The sequence below is a fragment of the Oxyura jamaicensis genome, chromosome 17 (assembly GCF_011077185.1).
Source record: "Oxyura jamaicensis isolate SHBP4307 breed ruddy duck chromosome 17, BPBGC_Ojam_1.0, whole genome shotgun sequence".
NCBI lineage: Eukaryota > Metazoa > Chordata > Aves > Anseriformes > Anatidae > Oxyura > Oxyura jamaicensis.
The window spans coordinates 2,631,802-2,653,662 of NC_048909.1; the positions used below are offsets into that span (position 1 = coordinate 2,631,802).

The 21,861-nt window shown below is 56.5% G+C and overlaps 1 protein-coding gene across 1 annotated transcript in view; it reads right to left on the minus strand.

The window, feature by feature from the left end:
* Nucleotides 1–677: 677 nt before the first annotated feature.
* WHRN (whirlin) overlaps nt 678–21,861 on the minus strand; it is a 48,910-nt gene continuing 27,726 nt past the window's right edge. Inside the window, 9 exon segments of the mRNA XM_035341883.1 lie at nt 678–1,206; nt 1,963–2,085; nt 2,643–2,821; nt 4,667–5,264; nt 5,590–5,661; nt 12,139–12,351; nt 12,679–12,891; nt 13,852–13,888; nt 14,284–14,486. Of these exon segments, the coding sequence (XP_035197774.1) occupies nt 1,024–1,206; nt 1,963–2,085; nt 2,643–2,821; nt 4,667–5,264; nt 5,590–5,661; nt 12,139–12,351; nt 12,679–12,891; nt 13,852–13,888; nt 14,284–14,486 (1,821 nt within the window). The 3' untranslated portion in view covers nt 678–1,023.

Below are 21,861 nucleotides of genomic sequence, written 5' to 3' on the forward strand. Positions count from 1 at the left end.
CACCTGCAGGGCGGGGCCCGGCGCCCCCCGGCCCCCCCCGGCCGCCTCCGCGCGGGGCCCCCGGCCCGGCCCGGCCCGGACAAAGCGCGGCGCTGGGCGGCGGGGGCGGGGCTCCGCGCTTCCACCCGGACACGCCCCCTCGGCTCTTTCCGCCAATCGCAGCGCGCCGCCGTGGGTCGATTAGCATAAAGCCGCGCCCCTTGTCGATTTGCATAGCCCGCCGGAGCTGGCCAATCAGAGGCGGAGGAAGGGCTCATTGGCATAATTTATGCAGCGCCTGCAGCGCCTGGGGGCGCTAACGGGGAGCGCAGCGGGGGCCGAGCCGAGCCGAGCCGAGCCGAGCCGAGCCGAGCCGAGCCGAGCCGAGCCGAGCCGAGCCGAGCCGAGTCCAGCCCAGTTAAACTGAGCCCAGCCAAACCCAAACCAGCCCAGCCCAGCCCAGCCAGGCCAGGCCGAGCCGAACCGGGCTGAGCCGAGCACATCCGAGCCAAGCCCAGCCAGGTCAAGCCGAACTGAGCCCAGCCAAACCCAGCCCAGCCAGGCCGAGCCAAGCCAAGTCAATCCGAGCCCAACCAAGCCCAAGTGAGCCCAACCGAGCCCATCCAAGCCCATCCAAGCCGAGTCGAGCCCAACCGAGCCGAGCCGGGCTGAGCTGAGCCCAGCCAAGCCAAACCAGCCTCCTCTTAACCCGACAGCTTTATTGCAAAATGACAAGCACAAGCTCTGTCCGTATGAACACAACGACAGCGCCAGCAATTTACACGGCGTCCGGCTCCTTTCGGCCTCCTCCGTCCTTCTTCCCACCCCGGCCTCGCTGCCCTCTGTGCCCGTCCCCGTGGGGATGCGGCCTCTGCCCCAGCGGAGGCCGTGCACTGAGCTGTGCCCATCCTCAGCCTGCCCCAGGGCCGGATGGCCCCATGGGGACAGCAAGTCCCAGCCGGGCACATGGCAGCAGGGCAGGGGAGGGCGCGGGGGTGTCCTCACATTGCTTCTGATGCCCGTCCGGAGGCTCTCGCCAGGCTCCTACAGGGCGACGTTGAACTCTGTGACGAGGAAGTCAATGTAGTCCTTCTCCTTCAGCTTGAAGGCCTCGGCGATGATGCGGGCGGCCTCGCGGTGCTCCTTGCCCCGCAGCCCGGTGCCGTTCACCTCCAGGATGACGTGGCCCACCTTCAGCTTCCCGCAGTTGTGTGCCGAGCCCCCGCGCTGCAGGGACAGGGGGGTGGTCAGCAGGGGGACACGGGATGGATCTGCAAACCCCTGCTCAGCCCAGGGCTCTGGCACGGGGAGGGGGGACAAGGCAGGGTCTGGCCCTTGCCAGGTCAGTGTGAACATCGTGGAAGTGAAATGTTTTGGTTTTGGGGAAGAGGAGAGGAATTTGGCTTCGTCCCTAAACCGCTGGCTGTTGGCTGAGAGCGCAGCGCCGGCTGGGATGGCCAAGAACAACCAAGGCTCAGCTCTGCCTTTGTGGTGCTGTAACATCGATTCTGCCACAAGTAAACAGCAGGGGAACAGTGTGAGGAGACAGCTCCTGAGAGCGGGGCTGTGGGCTCAGTTCCTCAGCTCTCATCCACCATTCCCCCTCCCCAGTCCCAATCTGAGCAGAAAAAGAGGGTTCCCAGACATCTGGAGGGCCAGCTGAGCCCTGGGGGCTGCCCAGACACCCCAGCACGTCTGCAGCAAGCCCTGAGTTCCCAGGACATGTGTTATGGTATGGGATCACCCACGGCACGTCAACACTTCTGTTCAGCAAATCCCCCCCTGCAGAATGGTGCCCTGGCACTGGGGGCATTTGGGGCTATCGAGGGTCAGATCCATCCCCCAAAATCTCCCTGGGGCAGGGCTGCAGCTGCCGTGGCTGATGGCAGGAGGCTGCAGGGCACTCCTGAGCCTGCCCATGGCCAGCAGGGAGCAGAGGGGTGTGATGCGTGCCAAGCTTTTCCCACGCTCAGCCTGCCCTACCTGGATGGTGACGATGCGGGGCAGTGGCTGCCGCGTGTTTGCTCCACCCTCGATGGCGATTCCCAGGGTCGGCGCGCTCTTGGACACCCGGATCAGGCACGAGGTGGGCTCCAGGAGCCCCGGCTGCGGGCAGATGGTGGGGCTGCCGAGGGAGGCCAGGCACCCTCTGCCCGCCGCGCTCCCTCAGTCGGCACAGGGACAGATGCTGACCCCTGGCAGCCACCCCAGCCCGGGGCAGGTCAGGAAGGTCCCGGGGAGGAGCACAGCAGCCCTCTGACCCCATGTCACAGCCAATTTGCTCTGTGTCAGGCTGCCAGGTGACTTCAGCCATGGGACACTGCCCTGGAGATGTCCCCTCAGTGCCAGGAACGCTGCCATGTCCCAGGCGGCTGCTTGCTGGAGCTGGGAGGGATCGGACTTACCCAGACGGGGTGAATCGGCCCTATGGTGCCCCTCTCAGCTGCTCCTGGCTGCCCTCCCAGCAGCGAGCTGCCTCAGCTCATTAAAAATAAAATCACCCACCGAAAACCCCAGGGGGGCTGCTGCCTGCAGGCAGAAGGAGCACAACCACGTGCACCACGGTGGGACGAGGTGGTGGGGACCAGCACGGCCCTACAGCAGCCCCAGGAGCCCTCCTCCCACAGGACCCCAGCCCGTGAGCACCCAGGACCCATCCTCACCGGCTTGGAGGCCCCCTCTGCCGCCGCCTCGCTCCTGGCGGCCTCCTTGAGGCTTCGGCTTTTCCCGGGGACCGGCTGCCGGCTCTTGTCCTTGCCGCCCATCTCGACCTCGCCGATGTCCACGCCGCTGTCCTCGCTGAGGGTCTGCCCGCTGTCCGACAGCTGGGACAGCGTGGAGGCTGGGGGAGAGGGGGGCTGTCAGGGGGAGGCTCTGCCTCCGAGGCCCGAGGAGAGGGCCAAGGAGAGGGCATGGCACCCGCTGCCAGGGCCGGGCACCTCCCCGGCACTCGGACCTGGTTTTAGAGCAGGGTTCCTAAGTGAACCCCTCCTGAAGAGCAGAGCTGTGTGTGGAACTGATCTGGGATCCAGCCGGGATCCTGAACCAGGATGTGGGAGAGCACAGCGAGCTCCGGGATCCTGCTGGGGCCAGCCCAGCGCCTTCATTCCGCCTCCACCCCCCAGGAGCCGAGGTGCCAGGCTCCCCTTCGAGCCCCGAAGGATCGGGGCGCAGGTTCCTCTGCCTCTGCTGGCGGCAGCAGGGGACCGAGGGAAACCACCTGGGGTCCCCCCCGCCGACACCCCTCCAGCAGGGCCCTGCCCCGAGGCACTCAAGCCCCTCGCTCCCTCATTACGGCGAGGTTAATGAACTAATTGCAGTGGGAGGACGGTGCCACGGGAGGGCGACAGTGCTCCTCGCACCGGGGTCCCAGGGAGCCTGGAGGGCTTCTGGGGGGCTCGGGGCTGCTGGGGTACCCCGGGGTGCTGGGGCACCAGCTCCAGGTCTGGGCTGAAAGCAGGGCCCAGCGTCCTGGGCACCCGCAGCACCCCAGGGACCCTTCCTATTGCACCACAGCCTCCTCCCTCACTTTCTTTAATTAACTTAAGCAGGTTATATTAACTAACACAGCAAAGCCCCCACACAAAGGATGTTGTAATCAACTGCCTACGAGAGCCTGGTCTTGAAGTAAAGGTCAGCCTGAACTGCTTCGGGGACCCAGGGAGGCTTTGAGGAGCGTCCCGAAGGCCAACAGGGTGCTGGCATGGCCGTGGGCTTCGCAGGTTTTCCAGCTCTGCCAGAAGCCAGGGCTGAGGGCTTTGTCTCAGGGCTCACTACTGCTGTGAGTAACTCTGCCGAGGGCTTTACGTGTTGCCTGGATTTTCCTCTTTCTTTTTTTTTTTTTTTTTTTTTTTTTGCCATGATGCTGTCAAGCTGTTTTCTGAAAATTTCTCTGAAAAAAAGCAAACCAACCCACAAGTACCGAACGGCAGCGTGCTGCCACACCAACGTGGCCTCCACGGCCCTCACCCAGCTCTGCTGCCCCAGTTTGAACAGGAATCGTCAAATTCACCTCCGGGGCCCCTCGCTGGCACTTCACTGCCAGCCACATCCCCGCTGAGAACGGGGAAACCTGCAGCAACACCTCGTGCTCAGGCGGGGAGCTGAGGCCTGACACAGGGCTCGCATCTCCCAACACCCTCCCATGGGACCTCGCCTTCTGTCTCCTCTTCTCCTGCTCCTCTCTCTTGAGCAACACCAACATTTGTTTTTTGTTTTTTTTTTTTTTTCTTTTACCCCACAGCCAGTAACAGGCCCTGAGCATCCCCTGAGGCCAGGGAATGGCTGTGTGCACCTTTGGTCCTACGCCTGCCCAGATGGCCGGAGGCCGTGGGTTGGGCTGGTAGAGGCTGCAGGTTGGGCCAGTGGAGGCCAAAGGTTGGGCCAGTGGAGGCCAAAGGTTGGGCTGGTAGAGGCCAAAGGTTGGGCCAGTGGAGGCCACAGGTTGGGCCAGTGGAGGCCTCAAGTTGGGCCGGTAGAGGCCACAGGTTGGGCCAGTGGAGGCCACCTCCTGCAGCAGTAGCAGGACACACGTCCACCCCTCAGCCCAGCTTGGCACCAGGCCTACACAACCAGCCAGAGCACGTCCGTAAGCTAAAGCCAAACAGGCCTGACAGCCAGCACCCCCATAAATAAAGCAATGACAATGGGGACCCCCCCGCCCCTCTCGTCCCAGCAGGACACCCACCTCTGGCCTGGGGCAAGGGCCTGACTTCGTTGACGTCGGGCTCGCTGTTGGGCTGGTGCACCTCCACCATGATGAAGTGCTGGTTGGCCACGGCCCGCGGGCTGCCCCTGTCGGGTGGCGGGGGCGCGGGGTGCGCTGGGGGGGGCGGAGGGGACGGGGAAGTGGGGCTGTGGTGCCCAGCGGCTGCAGGACCCTCTGCAATGGGGCTCTTCAGCCTCGTTGGGGACTGGACCCTGGGGAAGGGCCCGATGGGGTGCTGGCTGACCAAGGAGAGCTGGGCATCCATTTGGCGCCGGGAGCTGTGCAGGGACGGGGAAATGGTAGCATAGATGGGGCTCGGGGCGGACTCCTCGGTGGATGTCGTAGCGGTGGAGGTCATGCTGGCTGTGTCCTGCTCGGAGTGGTTAAGAGGGGGCGTGGGGTTTCGGGGGGCCACGAAGAAGAGGCCTGACTGGGAGGACTCGGAGGACGGGCGCTTGGGTTTGTCCTTCGCTGGGTTCCGGTGCTGGGCAGCGGAGGGGTCCAGCATCTGGGGGGCTGAAGGAGGAGGGGGAGGCTTGAAGTTGGGTGGCTCCTCCGGGAAGGACGAAAGGTCATCCTGCAGAACCAAGAACAACCGGTCACCTGCCTCTGGACAGCGACTGTGGCAAAGTAACCCATTTGCACAGAAACACCCATTAATGGTGATAAGAAACTGACTCACAAAGGAGGACGGTTAGAGGACAACTTCTGCCCTGGTTCCTACAACCACAGACACCGCTCTTATTCAGACATCCCAAACCTTTCTTCTAAAGCAGTTCAATTAATTTCCTTCGGTGACACCCATCGGTCGGTGATATAGCAAAGAGAAACTGAGGCAGAACCCAGTACCATGGGCTCTCCTCCAGCCGCCCCAGGCAAGGCAGTGCGGCGCGGTGTCTTACCAGGGAGATGTCCGGCAGGGTGTTGATGCTGCTCTGGTGGCCGTCTCCACCTCCCTCCAACTCTGACGTGTTCTGACAAGGCAAAGGAAGAGACAACCTGGTCACAGCACCAACGAGCAACCACCGAAGTGCCAGCACGATAGGGAACATGGAGAGTGATGCAGGGCATCGCCCTACCCCTGAAAGGGGCCTTCAGCCAGAGGGTTTTATTTTCTGGGTGATCCCCCTGAAAACTCACACACCACACAAGCAAAGGAACTCAGCTGGGAACTGCCTCTCCCAGGGTAAGGAAGGTGCTCAGCACGTGCTGTGAACCTGCCTGGTGGGGACAATGTCCTCTGCCCTCTTGAGCCAGAGCTCTGCTCCTTGTGCTCAGCTTGGAGGAGGGGAGGAATGAGCACAATGCCTGGATCTTCCCAGGGAGAAGGGCAATGAAAAAGCTAAATCCTCCCTCCCCTGCAAACCAGTCGGTCTCAGATGCAAATAGAGCAGAGCTGCTGCCACTGCCTCCCTGTTACGAGTCTAAATGTCATTAGGAAATACAGGAACAGAGCTCAGAACGCAGCAGAGCTCCAGGAATCGGGAAGGACCACGAGAATCGGTCAGCCTGCCCCAGCAGGGACAGCACAGGTCCCGCAGCAGAGGGCATGGATGCAGCTGGAAGTGCATCTCCCTGGCAGAACCGGGGGCTGGCTGTGGAGCTCTGCCCTGGCAAGCTTTCCGTGCCCTGACCTCAAAAGGGACCAAACTGGTCCTGAGTCGAGCCCAGAGCCGTGGCTGTGCTGCTGGCTGTGTCCCTCTGTCCCTCTGGCACCAGGTACCCAGCCCACTTCGTTCCCGGGGCCATTTGTTCATCTGGGGTGGAACGGGCAGGGTGCAGCTTGTGTTTAAGTGTGGGTTATTTATTGCAGGATAAACAACTGATTAGTTGAAAAGCTGGTGCCTCTGCATTTTCCCCATCTGCTGGAGGCTGCTGCTGTGCTTGAAAGATGTAGCGTCCCAAAATAGACACGGGAGACAATTAAAAGCATTAGAGAAGCAGCAAAAACATTGATGGAAATTGCTTTTATCTCCGTGGCTTCCGAAGGAGCCCTGGAGAACAAGAGCTAAAAGAAATGGCTTGTTCGGGGAGCGGTGGGGAACCCATCAGCCTGCAAGACTGAGCCTTCCCCTGATGAGGGTGAGTTCACCCCCGATTCGACCCAATGTAGGTGGCTTCTGGGAGAGACAAATCCACAAATCCCCTGCCCGCTGGGTCTCTGAGCCAACTGCAGCAAGCCCGGGCTGAGGACAGATGTGCCTGACACACGGCGGCAGGACCATCAGGCTTTGGCCAGGTCTGGCGCACCGCAGGACTGTGCACATCCAAGTGCTGGCATGAAGGATGGGCGATACCACACGTCTGAGACTGGGGAAAGAGATGGATGGGGCTATTCCAAAAGGAACCTGCCTTTATACCGATTCAAATGGTCATGAACTGCTCCTGCAAGGCCCGGACCCTGCTGGTCTGAGTGCCCGGCAGGGCTGACCGGGATCGGGGGAACTCGCTCGGGGCTGTGCAACGGGACGTCAGATCGGAGAGGTGACAGCAAGTGCAAAAAGCTCCGGTGCCATCACCTACCTCCCTGCGTGACACCGCGGAGCCGGAGCCCAGGCACAGACGGTGCCACTTCTGCACCAGCCTGGCCCCGTTTGAGATCCACATCCCCAACTCTTCCCCTTCCAGCCCTGCCTCTGCCAGCCTCAGAGATTTGCCAGAGGAGCGAGGATCAGAGCCTCCTGATGCACGCAGGAGCAGCCTGCCTCCAAACCTGCATCGCTACTAAAAGAAAAGCCACCCTACAGTCTGCCCCACTGAACTCTGTGCCCCTCACCGTGGCATCGAGCCCATCCTGGAGCACATCACGTGCCGGCTAGATCCCAGCCCAGGCCTCCTGGCACACGGTGGCTGTGTGGATGCAGCCAGAGCCCCCCACCAGCCCCCCGGGGCAGCCCCGATCCTGCTGCCCAGCTCGGTGCCCCCTGACACCAGCGCTGCTCATCCTGCCCGGGCTCTTCTTCGTGCCGAGGTGTGCCAGCAGGAGATTTGCCTTTCCACTGCTTGAGTGCTTTGGGGGCAAAAGTGATTACACAGAAATTGCTCCGGGCTGTAAAATGTAATGGCTTTTAAGCTGAGCACACTGCTTTCAGGAATTGGCTATTTTCAGACCGTGATTTCCTGGATCTCCCTTAAAAGACCCATCGAAGCCATGTGCTGCTGCTTTGAAAAATGGGCAGGGGCATTTACCGAGGCTGCTGCTGCTTCTCACCGCCTCTCCTTTGCCCCATCTATCTCCTAGTTATCTACAGAAAGCGGGAGCCAGGCGGGGCCCTTCCAGCCCCTCTGCAGGGTGCAGCTGGGGGACTTTTGTCCTCCCCACCTTGAGCACAGGTGGAGTGACAGAGCTGGAGAGCATCTTTCAGACAGGCAGCCCGTTTCCATTCACAGATTAGGTGGTGGAGAAAACCACCAGCTCCCTGGAGGATACAGATCAACCTTTAATTAACCTCACAGTTCCAAATGAGTCCCTTATTTTCCTGTAACTGCTAACAAGAGCTTTACAGAGCCACACAGCCCAGCTCCCACAGGGTTTAGCTCTTGAGTAACTGCGCCAGCCTGAGCGGCAGCCCAGCCTTCCCCCTCTCCTCCCTTCTCTCTCCCTCTCCCGTGCATCTACGGGGCTTTAGGACAAAGATGAGGGTGCCCAGAAGCCCAGGCCCCCAGGAGCCCTGGAGCACAGACATCTCACACTTTGTGGTGTGGAGGGCTCTTTTGGCATGGGGAGCGGTGATATCCACCCACAGGGGCTGCTGGACCTGGAAGAGGTCTCCTGTTCCTCTGCTCTTGTTCTGTGGGCTCTTGTGCTTGAGGTTCTGTTGGCAGCAGAGGAACAGCTCAGGCCTTCGCACCGTCATCCCCTCTTTACTTATGCTTCTGGAGACACGGAGACCAACGGGAGGCAGAGGCCAGCGAACGAGCTGAGTTACTGCACTGGGAGCAGCCCTGCAGCTTCGGGGAGCTGGGAGCAGCTCCTGGGGAGTCAGACCCTGGGAGGAGAAGGCATTTTTGATGGCAGTCTATTTGCTAGGAGGCAGAGAAGAAAAATGAAATCAACGCGGATCTCAAATCCTTAATCCTAATAACGAGTGCTGGGGCAGGAGGCAGGGACAAAGGCAATGCTAAATCCCTTAAGGACTGCCTTGGTTGTAAGCAACTCAGAAACTCACACTGCTCTGATCAGACAAGCCACATCTGATTATTGCAGTCTACAATTAACCTCTGCTTTGCAGGTCTCATCTTGAGATCAAAATCTTCCAAATCTTCCATTTAGAAGAGGGAAATGATGTTTTGGCAGACACAGCCAGTGGGTGGCACAACTGAACAAGACGTCGTCTCGTTGCCGAGTATCCTTCAGACGTTCCGTAATGAAATCACTTTTTGTCACAGTCCCGATCAGCCCCATACTAGCTATTTTTGGCATGTCTGCCCACCAGCCCTTGATGGGGGCCGCTGACTTTGTTCATGAAACCAAAGAAACTTGTCGCAAGGTTCAAGACATCTGTGATAAATCCCACAGCTTTCCTCTTCTAGGCAAGTTTCATTCCTGGAAGGACGTGGCATTTGGGTCAGGTTCACAGCTACCAGGGGTCCTATGTCCCAAAGCAGTACTGGTGGAGCTGGAACCTGCTGTGTGTGAAACCTGCTGTGTGTGAAACCTGCTGACCGCCACCATTCAGTCCCAAACAGCCAGGGGAGAGGGCAACGCACCCTGCACGACAGAGCCACACTGCAGGGCACGAGCATGCAGCTCTTAGCCTCCTCCCAGCGCAGAGCTCTGTGATTACACAGAGATATTCAAGGCTCTGAAATGTCTGCAAGGATTTCTCCAAGGCTGAACACGCACAATGTGAGCACGCCAGCCCCTCCTGCACAGATCTTTGCACACCTGAGCTCTGTAAGGAAAGCTCTCCAGTCCCTGGGGATGCGTGATGCGATGTGACAGCCCAGCGGTGCTTCACCAGGGTGCCTACACAGGGAGACAGGGCAACAGCACGGAGAGCTGGCACAACAGGGCCACGAGGCAGGGGGCACAGCCTGGGGTCCTTCAGGTATCAGTGCTGCCGGTCCTTCTAAAAGCCCAGCCCCAAGACGCCACCAGCACTTGGGGTTTTCGTGCAGGCAGGACATTGGTACCAGTCGGGGCTGGTTCACAGCCGAGCCTGGTCTGCACTGCGGTGCTGAGACCCGCAGCCTTGCTGCTGAGCTAGGGAAGGGGACTTAGGAACGGCTCAGCAGAGCCACGGGGAGAAGCAGCAGAGCTGGGAGACATGAGGCGGCTGCTCACGTGGCTCAGACACATGCTGGCCCCGGGAAGGGCCTGTCCCCTGCCCCCCGCCCAGCACACATCCACACACACTCGCAGCTCGCCTCCTATGGCAACTGCGGTACTCGAGCTCTCCGACTCGCTGCTGGTCCCTACCTCCATCAGGTCTATTAGCCACAAGAGCCGCTCCTGGGGATGTGCGAGGGAAAAGCAGATTGAAACAAGCATAAAAGCAAAAACATAACGTCAGGGAGGATGCAGAACAAACAAGCGAGAGAAGCAAATCCCAGCACAACGCATCCCTCCTCCCCCAAGGCCACCCTGCAGAATCCACATCCCTGTGCATCCCTGTGCTGAGCATGAGGGCTGCAATCAGCCCCTCCTGAGAGAGCAAACAGTCCACAAGCTCCGTGCCTCCTCTCTCCCCTGCGAGCTGCTCAGCACCCACCACCCAGAGACCCCGCTCCCTGCTTGGCAGCGGCTTCCCACCTCTGCTTGCTAAGACACCTCAAGTGCTGCTGTTCCCAGCACCCGGAGCAGAGCAGCAGACACGTGTCTGTCCTCATGTCCATGCTCAGAGGACACGGGAAGAGGAGCCACGCTGCCAGGGAGTAAGGTGTGGTGTAACAGGGACATGTGTCCTTGCAGGAAGATTTTACTGCCTTGCAGGCAGTGTCCACTCTGTGCCACAAGGGCATCATGGAGCTGGAGGGCATTCGTGGCACACCTGAAGCACGTAGTACAGCCTGGGCACGGGGCTGGATGGGACCAGGGTGTCACGCTCAGTGCATGAGCCCTGGCAGGCCTCTGGGTCAGCTCTCTGATGCTTTGGAAAGATTTCTCCCTTCGCAGAGCAGTGTGAAACTCGCCCCACTTATCCTGATCCAGAAAGGCCCTTGCTGCAATCCATCCCGAACACCGCAATCCATCCTTTGGGTATTTCTGAAGTCAGCAGGACAAAAACACAGCTCTGATTCTCTGAAACTCTCTGAGGTCTCTTGGAAGGCTGAACCAAACCGTGAGAAAGATACAGCCCCAGGAAAGCCCCCCACCTTGCTGCCCCTCTGCAGCACAATCCCACCCGCCCCGCACGTGGGCTGGTTTGCTTGCTGTCGAACAAGCAGAAAGCCCACCATCATCTGTTCTTTTCAAGAAGGTTTTAATTTCCAAGGTTGCTAATGCATTTGTGATGAAAGGCATTTTATGGCCAGGAAATTAATTTGGGGGCTGTGTGCCTGCACATTCTGAGGTGATTACAATAACTTAATTAGACGGTGCGTTCAACGAAGGCCTGGCAGCGAGATGTGGGAGCACTGCTGCTTAATGCTGGAGTGGGCAGAGGCTGGGACAGGATGCAGCTGGCCCGGCTGCTGGGGACCCGCTGGGACAGGGAACAGGCAGCCAGCATCTCTGCGGAGGTGACTCAGAAGCGGCAGCAAGAGCTGGTCAACAGCGGCAGGGACGGCGTGGCAGCGGCAAGTCGCTGAGATTTCTGTGGCTGCAGCCCGCCCTGTGTGCTGGAGGTCCTGGGTGGGAAGCAGACTCGCTCCCTCCCTGGGGACAGAGGGATGCTCAGCCCCCACGCAGAGGACGGGGCATCTATCTCATCTCTGGGGCACTGAGAGACACCAAGCATGTGTCACAATGTCACCTTATTGCCACTACTAATCACACTCTTGTGCCCAGCCTGCAAGGACCCCAGAGCATCTCAGAGTTCAAGTACCTGCAGCGCCTATACGGGACACCGAACGGGTGCAGGATCCATCAGAACACAGGCAATGCTGGGGCATGGCCGTGCCTGCCCCTGCACGCCTGCTCCCTGCCTCCTTGCAGCTCACCCGGCTGCTCTAGACCTTTGTCTCACTGCTGTGAAGCAAGTGGATGGCAAAGGACTCTCAGAGGGAGGCTGTGCTTTCCAAGACACCAAAAACCATCATTTTCCTGCCCCTCTAGGATACTCTAGGACCCCTGCCTCTAAAAGCAGGGGTGCTGTGACAGCCTGCAGCCAGAAGAGATGAGCCCCTAGTGGCTTGTAAGGGGATAAAAAAAACTTTGGAGGAACCCCTCGGGGAAGCAGATTTCATGCTGGGGGAAATGCCTTTGGAGCACTTGGTGGAACTGGGTTTGCTGCAGGACTGCCAGGAGATGGGGTTGAAAGGAAAAGGAAGAGCTGGAAGAGACTTACCCGGGCCGAGCTGACAGTTGTGGAGGTGAAGTGGCTGCTGGAGGAAGAGACGGTGTCACTGTAGGACATCATGGAGTAGGAGTCGGTGCCGATGCTGGGCCCCGAGGGCTGCCGGGCCTTCATGGACTCGATCTCTCTCTTCAGCACCAGGTTGTCGAAGCGGTCAAGGTCTTGCGGGGAGATCACGCCCCGCACCTCTGAAAGCAGTGAGAACTGGGCCAGGCAGACAGACAACCAAAGAGAGGTTGGAGCATGACCACACTCCTGGGCACGTGAAGCCCCATCCTCCCCCCGTTCAGCAGTGGCAACGAGATGCACGGGCAGGTAAGGAAGGAAGACGTTTGGTCCCGAGCTTTATCAGAAGCTCCTCTGCCACCGAACGCCAGCTTGTGCTTCCCATAATGTCCTGCCCCTGGATTTTGCTCTCACACCCTCACTCTCGACCCTGTGCAGATACCTGGAGGTGCTGAGCCACGCCGCGACGATGGCTCTGCTCAGGCCACTGGGAGAAGCTGTCCCTGTCCCTGGTGCAGGGCTCACCTTAGCGTGTGTGTTGAGCAGCTCAAAGAGCGCCATGACCAGAGCATCCACGGAGATGTTGCCTTCCTTGTACTCATCGAGGTAGTACCCCATGGTCGCTCGCTCCTGCTCGTTCAGCAGGTGCCGCGCTTGCTCCTCCAGCATGACTCGGGTCTGGTTCACCATGCTGCTCAGCGTTACCTGCGAGCCCGCCAGGCCCCGGTAAAACACAGGCTGCAGAAGAAAACAGGGCATTGGGTTCGGCCTGAGAAGTCAGCTGGTGAAAGCAGCAAAGTCAGGGCCTAGAACTATCCCTTGGCCAGCCACTGATTTAACAGCAGGCTGTATTCCTTCCTGGCACAGCTGGGGGAATGGGTGCCATGAGAGAAAGCAAGCTTTCCATCTTGTGCAAAATGCATCTTGTACAAAATGCACAACGCTCACTGCAAGCTCAAAGCAGACTTTGGTGAAGAAGGAGCTAGCGGACCCAGAGGAGTCCCAGGGACAGGGATGTCCGACTGCGGAGGCAGATTGACAAAAGGCTTTTTTCTTTGGGGAGGATTTCTAATGGAGGAGGTCCTTGCTGCTCCCCTCCCTGGCAGTGTTAGCAGTCAGCATACAGATATGAAGCCAGACAACATCCCGACTATCCTGGGGACACTGAAAGAGCTGAGGCTGGGGAGCATGTTTTGCCAAGCAAACAGCATGAAGGCATTATCAGTGCAAGCCACCTGTGAAACCTCCTGGCTTCATTTCCATTTAAAGGGAGCGCACTTTGCAAAGGGCTGGCTGGAGAAGGTGATGTGGAGAAGGAGATGTGGTGCTGCAGGCACAGCCCTGGGCAGAGCCCTGCTACCCTCGTGATGCGGGGCGGGAGAGATCCTGGGATGGGATGGGATGGGATCCCCATGCCCCCGTGTGCCTGTCACCCCTGACTGTGATCATCCCCAGGCTGGGAGGCTCCAGCTGTGTCCCACAACTGGCCCAGCAGTGGTACAGGAGAGGGGTTCCTTTTATGCCAGGCTTTGCAGAAATAAAACTAGCAAAGTGAGATAGGCAGGAGAAAGGCCAGCTAAAAGGCAGCATTCCTCATAAACTAACATCCCTTTTACCACCAGGAGCACACTGCCCTCCCTGCCACAGAGAGATGGCTCTTTTTTCGCAAGACAGTGGGGGGGGGCTGGCATCTCTTACCCTGGCTGCCGCCTCTGCAGAGTGATCGCCCACCGCCCTGCGAGGGGGGAGAAGTTCAGTTAGCACAGAGCGCCATGTGTCCATCAGTCGCCTCCGGGAGCAGTCATCACCTGAAGAGATCTCTTATCTACTCTTCTCCCTGTACCTGTAAGCTAATGGGGGAAAGCTCCTAGCCTGACAGACCAGGGAAGGAGCTCTGAACGGCGCAGCAGCATGCTGCCCAGACGTGACCCACCTTACAGGGTGCTGTCTTCTGAGCAGCAGACACGGGGACCACCCAGCTAAGCACAGAGGGTCCTACAGACACGTCAGGCTGCCAGCATTTCACTGGCAGAGGACACACTGCTGCTCTATCCCACCCTGTGTGGCTGCACATACCCTAGGGGAGGCCTGGCAGCCCTATTTATTGCGTGGGGTGTAGCAGGCACCTACCCTGCTGAGTTGACCAGGGTCTCTCCGATCTGGGAGCTTGCTATCCACCTGGTCTCGTCCACGGTGGTGCGCGCGTGGGGCAGCCTCCCGATGTCCTTCACCGTCATGATGAGGTGGCGGGAGGACTTGAGCAGCTTCACCGCCTCGTCGTGGGGGATGCTGAGGAAGCTCCGGCCGTTCACCTCCAGGATCTGGTCTCCCACCTATAGAGTAATGGCAGGGTGAGCCTGCCAGGCCCTGTGGGCATTGCTGATAGGAACGCGCCTTCCTCTTCCACTGGAGAGGAGCTACTCACCTTACCCTAACACCAAACCAGGGCCACAGCAATTGGAGAGATGAACAGAGATGAGGGAGAGGGTCCAAGTGCTGGGGGCTGGAGAACAGGCCCTTAAGCCAACAGCCAGTAACGGGCCAGGCTGTGGAGCCTGGAGGAGCCTATTTAGGATCCCGAGTCAAACCAATCTGCCCAGTCCCCTCCATTAACTAGGTCTGCAGATCAGGCTGGAAACAGTCCCCAGAAAATACAAAGAAGTCCAGCCCTACTCCTTCCAGCTGAGCTGGGAGGCCAGGAGCCATCTGCAGAGGCTCCAAACCCCAGATCTCTGCGTGCAGCCCCGAGGGCTTGTTCTGAGTGTCTCACCGCAGCCGCAGCTCAGTCACTGGGGGAGCGGGGACAGCCAGGATTTCATCTCTCCTCTCCCCCCATTTCCTCCCCAGCTGCTCCTGAGAGCTTTCATCTTGTGGCCACGGCCTTTGTTGTACTCAGGGGCTTCCTGACAGCCTGGCCCTGTTCAAGGCACAGCATTCATCTGGAAGATTCTCCTTCATCCCCAGTCCTCTTTTTCTTTGCTTCTAGGGTGTTCAGTGCACCTCTCACTCCCATATCAAAATTCACCCTGTTTCTGATAAGCCACCTCTTTGAAACTGCTCCTTCATATCTTTGCCTAACCATAGGCTTCTGCTCAGCTTTTGTGAAAACACAATCTTGTTTTCTTTATGCTGCGATACAAGCAGAACAAGACAGTTCTTTAAATAACTCACCCCCATCTTGGAGGAGAAAAGGGGAGAGGGAAGTGTTTCTGAGGATAAAGTCACAGCATGAAGAGTCAATTGGATCTTTTCAGCTCCGTCCATCTCACTCTGCTGCTGCTGGGTCGAGGAAGCCTCAGAGGACTGGGATTAATTCTCCAGACTTAAATTTACTCCAGCCAGAAGCCACGACTCGCTGCTGCCAAGCCTACCGCCGGTGGGCTGTGGCTCTGCTGCCACCCAGCTTCCCCCAGCGCCACCCAAACCTTGCAGGGATGAAATAAAGGACACCAAGGACTACCACCAGCAGAACTCTGCTCAACATGGAGTACACAAGAGACTTAGCGACTATCCCAGCAGAGAGGAAGCCTCTCCAGGCCCGAGCACTCAGCAGCAGGGCCAGGACGTGCAGCACACCCCCCTACCCTCCATTCTGTGCCGCACCTCATGGGGTTGAGGGCCGCACCGGCTGCTCTCCAGGCCCAGCGCTGCCGGCTGAGGGGCAGGGGGCTGCAGCAGCAGGACTGGCACACGTATGGGCCCCCTGCACACACACACTCCTGCCCATGTTACGCCTGTGGCAGCCAGTTCAGCCAACAAGAACTGGCAGCTTCAAGGGTAAAAGGACCCAGAAAGGCATTTCCCAGGGACCTTTCCCTTCCGCCAGCAATTACAAGCCTGGGGCAGAGCGTGACAGCCGTGCTGCCCCTGGGTGAGAGGGGCCCCAAGAGTCTCGAGGCCTGTGGTGTGACCGGCACCATGCAGCCCCCCGAGGGGCGATTCTCACCCCAGGGCTCACACCAAAGTGGTGTCCACAGCCCGGCTCCACGTGCCCTTGCCATACTCTGCAGTGCCGTGGTCTCAGTCTCCCGTTTCCGCCAGTTTTACATATTTCTGTGGCACCAGGGGCCCTCCCTCACAGACTGCTGTAGAGCAAAGTTGGCTTAATAGCAAAGAAAACCACAATTACCTTAAATTATGCTCCTCCCAGCAGCGCTCAAGGGGAGATTGCAGCAGCCTAATTGTTATTACATTTTGTTTTGTTTTCTTTTGAAATGAGTCTTGAAGAAAATTCCAGATGCCTGTTACAGAGGCCCCAGGCCTGTTCTCCCCAGCAGCACCCCTAAACCCACTCCCTGTGGGGCTCCCCTGCTCCGCTCATAGCCAAAGCAAATGCTTGACCTTGGAGGGTCATTCATGAAGCTCATTTTGCTCTTCTGGCCTTGCAAAAATAGATGCAGAGCTAGCGATGGCACAGGATCTCCCTGAGAAACCACAAAAAGACAAAAGGAATTGGAGAAGCTGAGGATTATCGAACATCTGGGAGGGGCGAAAGAGAGGGGAAGATCCTAAGATGCCTGTAGCAGCAATGTGAGACCAGTCAAGACCTACCAGCACCACTCAGCTATGTGGGTTAGCTCAGACTAGAGGTGCCAGAAGGGGCTGGTAAAGGTGGTCTGAAAGAACCAGGAAGGTGTTTGCAGCTGGCCAAGACATAAGTGATGCCTCTTGAGTGATAAGAGCAGACACAGGTGAGGAACTAAAACCAACAGCTGAAGGAACACTGCTGCTCAACGTGCAGCTCTGATTTGAGAAGGATCAAGAAAGCATGCAACAGAAAACGTGTGATAGGAAAGAGTGGTAAGAAACATCTCAAGAACAGCTCTAAAACCAGCGTACTGGAGTGTATGTGAATGTGTGACCCTGCTGTGAGTGCGTTCCCTGGTACATCCCTGCCTGCCCAACAAGGAGACACAGAAAGGAAAGCTCCAGAGAAGGGAAGTGATGACTGGTGGCAATGAAGGTGCCTGTGAAAGGACAGATTGTAAAGATCAGGCCTGTTACATTTAGAGAAGAGGTGATGTGTGGGGACTTGATGGAGCTATATAAAATAATGCTGGCAATAATGAGAAGTCAAGGGCTCTTGTCTACCTTTCCATCTGATGAAAGGACACAGGATGCTGAGTGAGGCTGGAAAAAAACTGTGAGTGGAGAAAATAGAAAAGGAGCTGGAGCAAAGGCACCTGACGCACCCCAGATGCACCAGAGCTCAGTTCTGTGTTAAGCCCCATCCAGCCACCTCAGGTTGAGCTGCCTCATTCTTCTGGGGACGTCTCCTTCCTCTGTGATGGGCAGAGGGGCTGGTGAATAGCAAGGGCTGTGGCAGCCCAGGACAGCCCACCGCCCACCACCACCACCGTCAGGGCCTCTGCGTTTTGACCTCAGCATGGTTCAGCCAATGTCCTCTGCTTATTGTCTTTGTAACCATGATTAATTGGTCAGCTGCATAGCTAATAATGCAAAAGAGATGTTGGAGGTGAGAGAGAGACCCAAAGTCATGGCTGGGCTGATGAAGGCCCTAAGCAGAGGGAGCACGAGGCAGATGTACCACACCAGCTATTGCAAGGCACTGCAGGAGGCATGCTCCAGGTCCTGCTGCACCTTCTTTCTCCTTTCCTTCTTTCTTCTTTGGCCCCAGAAAGGTTCTCAAGCAGCAGGCCCTGCAAGCAGAGCCATCTGTTCTTGGCTCACCTTTCCCTCCTCTGACTTTCCCTGGGGAAGGACAAGACACAGCACTGGGGATGCGCTGGATTTGGCAAGGCCATGTCCAGGGGATGGCCCCTTGCAGCAGCCATCAGGGAGAGCACAGAGCAGAGCTGTGGTGGGATGCTCACACCTACCCCAGCAGGCTGCGGAGCAGAGACCGGATGCCAAAATCATGTGCCGGGGATGTGAAGCTTCCCTGGTCTGAAAGAAAAGCAGCCTTGCCTCTATGAACCAGCTGCAGGAAGAGCCAGAGGCACCAGCTCCACTGGAGCTGATTCGGAGACCCAGAAACAGGGAGGGAGGGAGCCCAAGGGAAGGCAAACCCCACAGACAGCCACATTCCCAACCACCAGGCTGCAGAAACATCTCAGGTTCCTTTCCAGCTCTGTCAGCTTGAATCCAGCAGTCGGAAAATTGCTGACCACCAACATAACAAGGAGGGTGAATTAAGGAAGTGACTAAACTGCTGAGAGAAACGCACCCAGGTGTAATGGCCATCATCTCCCAGGCCTCTCTAATTCACTGGGCCACCCGCTGGAAGGGATTTTGCTGCTAGCACACAAGGAGCGCTGGGCTCACTGCGGCACCAAAAGAATGAAGACCCAAATTCGATTAGATACTTTTATTGTAATCATGAATCTTTAATAGCTTCCCATATCGAGGATTAAACTTTCATGATTTTTTTGTTCAAGACAGTTACCCATATTTAATGAACCATTCTTTAGTTTTTTCTCCTCAAGAGCAGGCCAAAAGGAAGCTGGCAGGGAGACCAGAAGGGGCCCTGGACGAGCCACAACGTCTGTCTGTGCCTTCATTGCTTTTTTATATTTTTTTCTCCGTGGTTCTCCATGGCTGTCTGTTCTGGTGTTCTGTTAGTGTGGTGCCCAGCACCAGACCACCTCTGTCTGGTGCTGCCTGAATATTAACAAGGGGTGAGAAGAACCAGCCACGAAATACTTGGATAAGCGAGCACCTCATGCAGGGGAAAAAGACCTTGCAAAAATAATTGCTGCTGAAGGGCAGATAAGGAATCACTGGACAGCCCAAACGACTGCAAATCAGCCTATCTAATGGCACACTCCTATTAGGGCAGAAAAGGATTTTTGCTAATTAACATTGATATCTTTTTTTTTTTCTCCAAAAGTCAAGGACATCTGGGAAGGGAATAAAAGACTGCAGAAATGCAAACAAACCATCTGTTAGAATAAAGGTTGACTCTAGCAAATCATTTGCTGTACGCACAGGTCCTGACCAGCACAGAATAAAAGAAGAAATAGTAAGACCAAAAAAAAAGTTGTAAAAGAGCACGCAGAAAAGCTATTGCCCTGAACGTTTCAGGGACGTTTCCAGTGGTGCTCAGCAAATGGTGGGAGGACATAACGGGACCTACTGAGTGTCTAATCCCTTCTGAAAATGGGATTATTTTCACTTTCTAGAGAAATACACCTCCTGAAATTCAGGGGCTGAACATAGAATGCTGAAGGTGACCACAGAGAAGAACCAAACCAAATTTAGAAATACCTCGATGGTGGGCCTGGCCCCTTCTCCTCCTGGAGACAGACAGAATAACATGGTAAAGGGAGGTGCAGTCAAGAAAAGTTGATGGAGTTAAGACAAGGGTTCTGATCTCCTCAAGTCCCTTAAAAATGATAAAAATTGGCTCTGGGAGAAATTCAGTCACACAGTTAGAAAACGAGGCGAGAGATTTTAAATATGAGTTAATGTTAAATGACACCAAATTGAGCTGGGAATAACAGGGCTAGCAGGATGCCAGGCGGTTTGGCACCCGCACCAGTCTTATTTAATGCCACTAATGGGCCAGAAGAGAGGTTAAATTACCCTCACGGACACCACTGAAGTAGAAGGAATCTCTCTCTAGCACAAATAACTAACAAAAGCAGACCTTAAGAAATTAAAAATACAGGCAGGAAAACGTATGAATCAATTTACCAACAGCTGCATAGAGACTTGCAGAAAAATAAGGAGGTGCTCGAGTGCCCCAGGAGGGAAGTGGTCGGGGCAGACGATCCGCATCGAGTGAGGCCACCGCAGGCTGTTGGAAGGATCAGACAGATCCGGGAGCGAGGCAAGGGAGCAACAGGCGCCAGGTGCTGTCGGAAAACATGTTCCTTCCCCCAAACACCTTGCAGTACAAATACAGGGAGCAAAGCAAACACAGACAGGCAATGAAAGCACACAAGATGTCTCCTGGGGTTCCAGCACTGCTGCGGGGAGGTTTCTGGTGGCCTCACAGCAGAAGTTAAAGCAGTGACATGTCCCCATAGAGGGGACATCCTTGGAGAGGTTACACCTTGCACACCGCAGCCTCCGCAGTGCATCTCTCGCCTTACAGCTTATTGCCCATGAGGCTCTTTTTTATGTTCTCTTTATCAGTATCTTCATCTCTGCGTGGCCTCAAAATGTGAGGCAGTGTTCAAGGGACAGCTTCATGAATGTCACTGCTGATGCAAAATCACTCACCTCTTCTTATTTATAGTCTCTCTTTCCCCTTCTCTTGTATGAGAATATATAGGGGTTGTGGCAGCCTCCTTCTACCCCAGCCTTTGTGCTGCACACTCAATATCGAGCTGTTTGCTCAATGGAAGCTACCTGAAATCTGCTATTTCTGATGTAAAGGTCAAGGAGAGAACAACAACAAAAAAAGGCCTAAAAAAACATCCTGACAAAATACAACACTAGGAAAAAATGAATGCAGAAGAAATGAGGATGAGCAGAGTCCCAAGCGCCAACAGAACAAGCTCACCTCCCGGAGGCATCGCTGTGTACATCAGGAGGGAAGCAAGAAGGACAGGGCTGAAAGCAAACAAGGCTGGCTCGTGCTCCAACTGCAGCTCTCCGCCACCCTGCACTTCTTCAGCCCAAGAAATTGCACTGAGGCAGCAAATTTTCAAGCCTGCCCGAAGAACACACTGTCCAAAGTCTCAAGAATGAATAAACATACAGGCCGAGGCCAAGAGGGTGGATATTTAATTACTGACGGCAGCGACGCAGCCTGCTTGCTGCTGGCACCGGCACAGCGCTCGGATGGTGGCCGCGGTCCCCACACGGCATCCCCTCGGCCTGATGGTGGCAGCTACAGCCTGGCTTGTCCCCCTGTTTCTTCAGGGGAGACAGCCAGGTTATAGCTTCGGGTCTGAGAGCAGCTGCCTTGGCTTTGACTCGTTTTTGACATTGTTTTATTCGCCCTTTAATCGAAATTCAAGGGAAATTTAAAAGAAAATCCCATTACAACATTCTAAAATTCTGATTTGGTGCCGTGGACACAAGAGGGCTTCCTCGGTATTTTTAATTTTCCTCTAAAATGAAAAATCTGTGAGAATCAAATCATAAAATAAAGTCTGGGAACAAATTCAGTAGTCCCATTTTTTTTAAAAGCAAATATTGTTTAATGCAAAACAATGTTGCCAAGTCTCGGTTTCTTAGTCTCGTCTTGCTTGTCCCCTTGCCCCAGAGCATCTCTTCCCCCCATCTGCTATTTATAGGACACTGCTGTCCACAGGCCTCTGCCGGGACAATATGAGGACTGTCCCCACCCAGAGCAGCCTTAGGTATGGCTACACCAAACAGGGAGGGGAAGTAGCTCAAAGGAGAAGATAAATGCATGGCTTTGTGTCAGAGAGAGACTCCCTAAAATCCCCGTCCCACTTAGGCACCGTATCAAGAGGCTGCTGTTGAATGGTACCAACAAGGCAGCAGTTGCTGAGCTCCAGAGCTGGCAGGAAGCTTCCCAAGGTCACTGTGAATCTGTGACAGAGGAAGGAACAGACAGGCACCAGATTTGGCAGCCCATTCCGTGGGGTTTTATTCTCTGCCCCTAAGCACTGAAAAGGGCTGTAGTTAATTACCCACTGACAAAACGCTTCTAATGGATGTGGTGAGCAAGAGACATATCCCGACATCGGAGGAGGCAGCAGAACCCTCAGATAGATCCTCTGCCTGTGAAATCAGCAGTCACCTTTCCACCAGCTCCAGCCAGGCTGG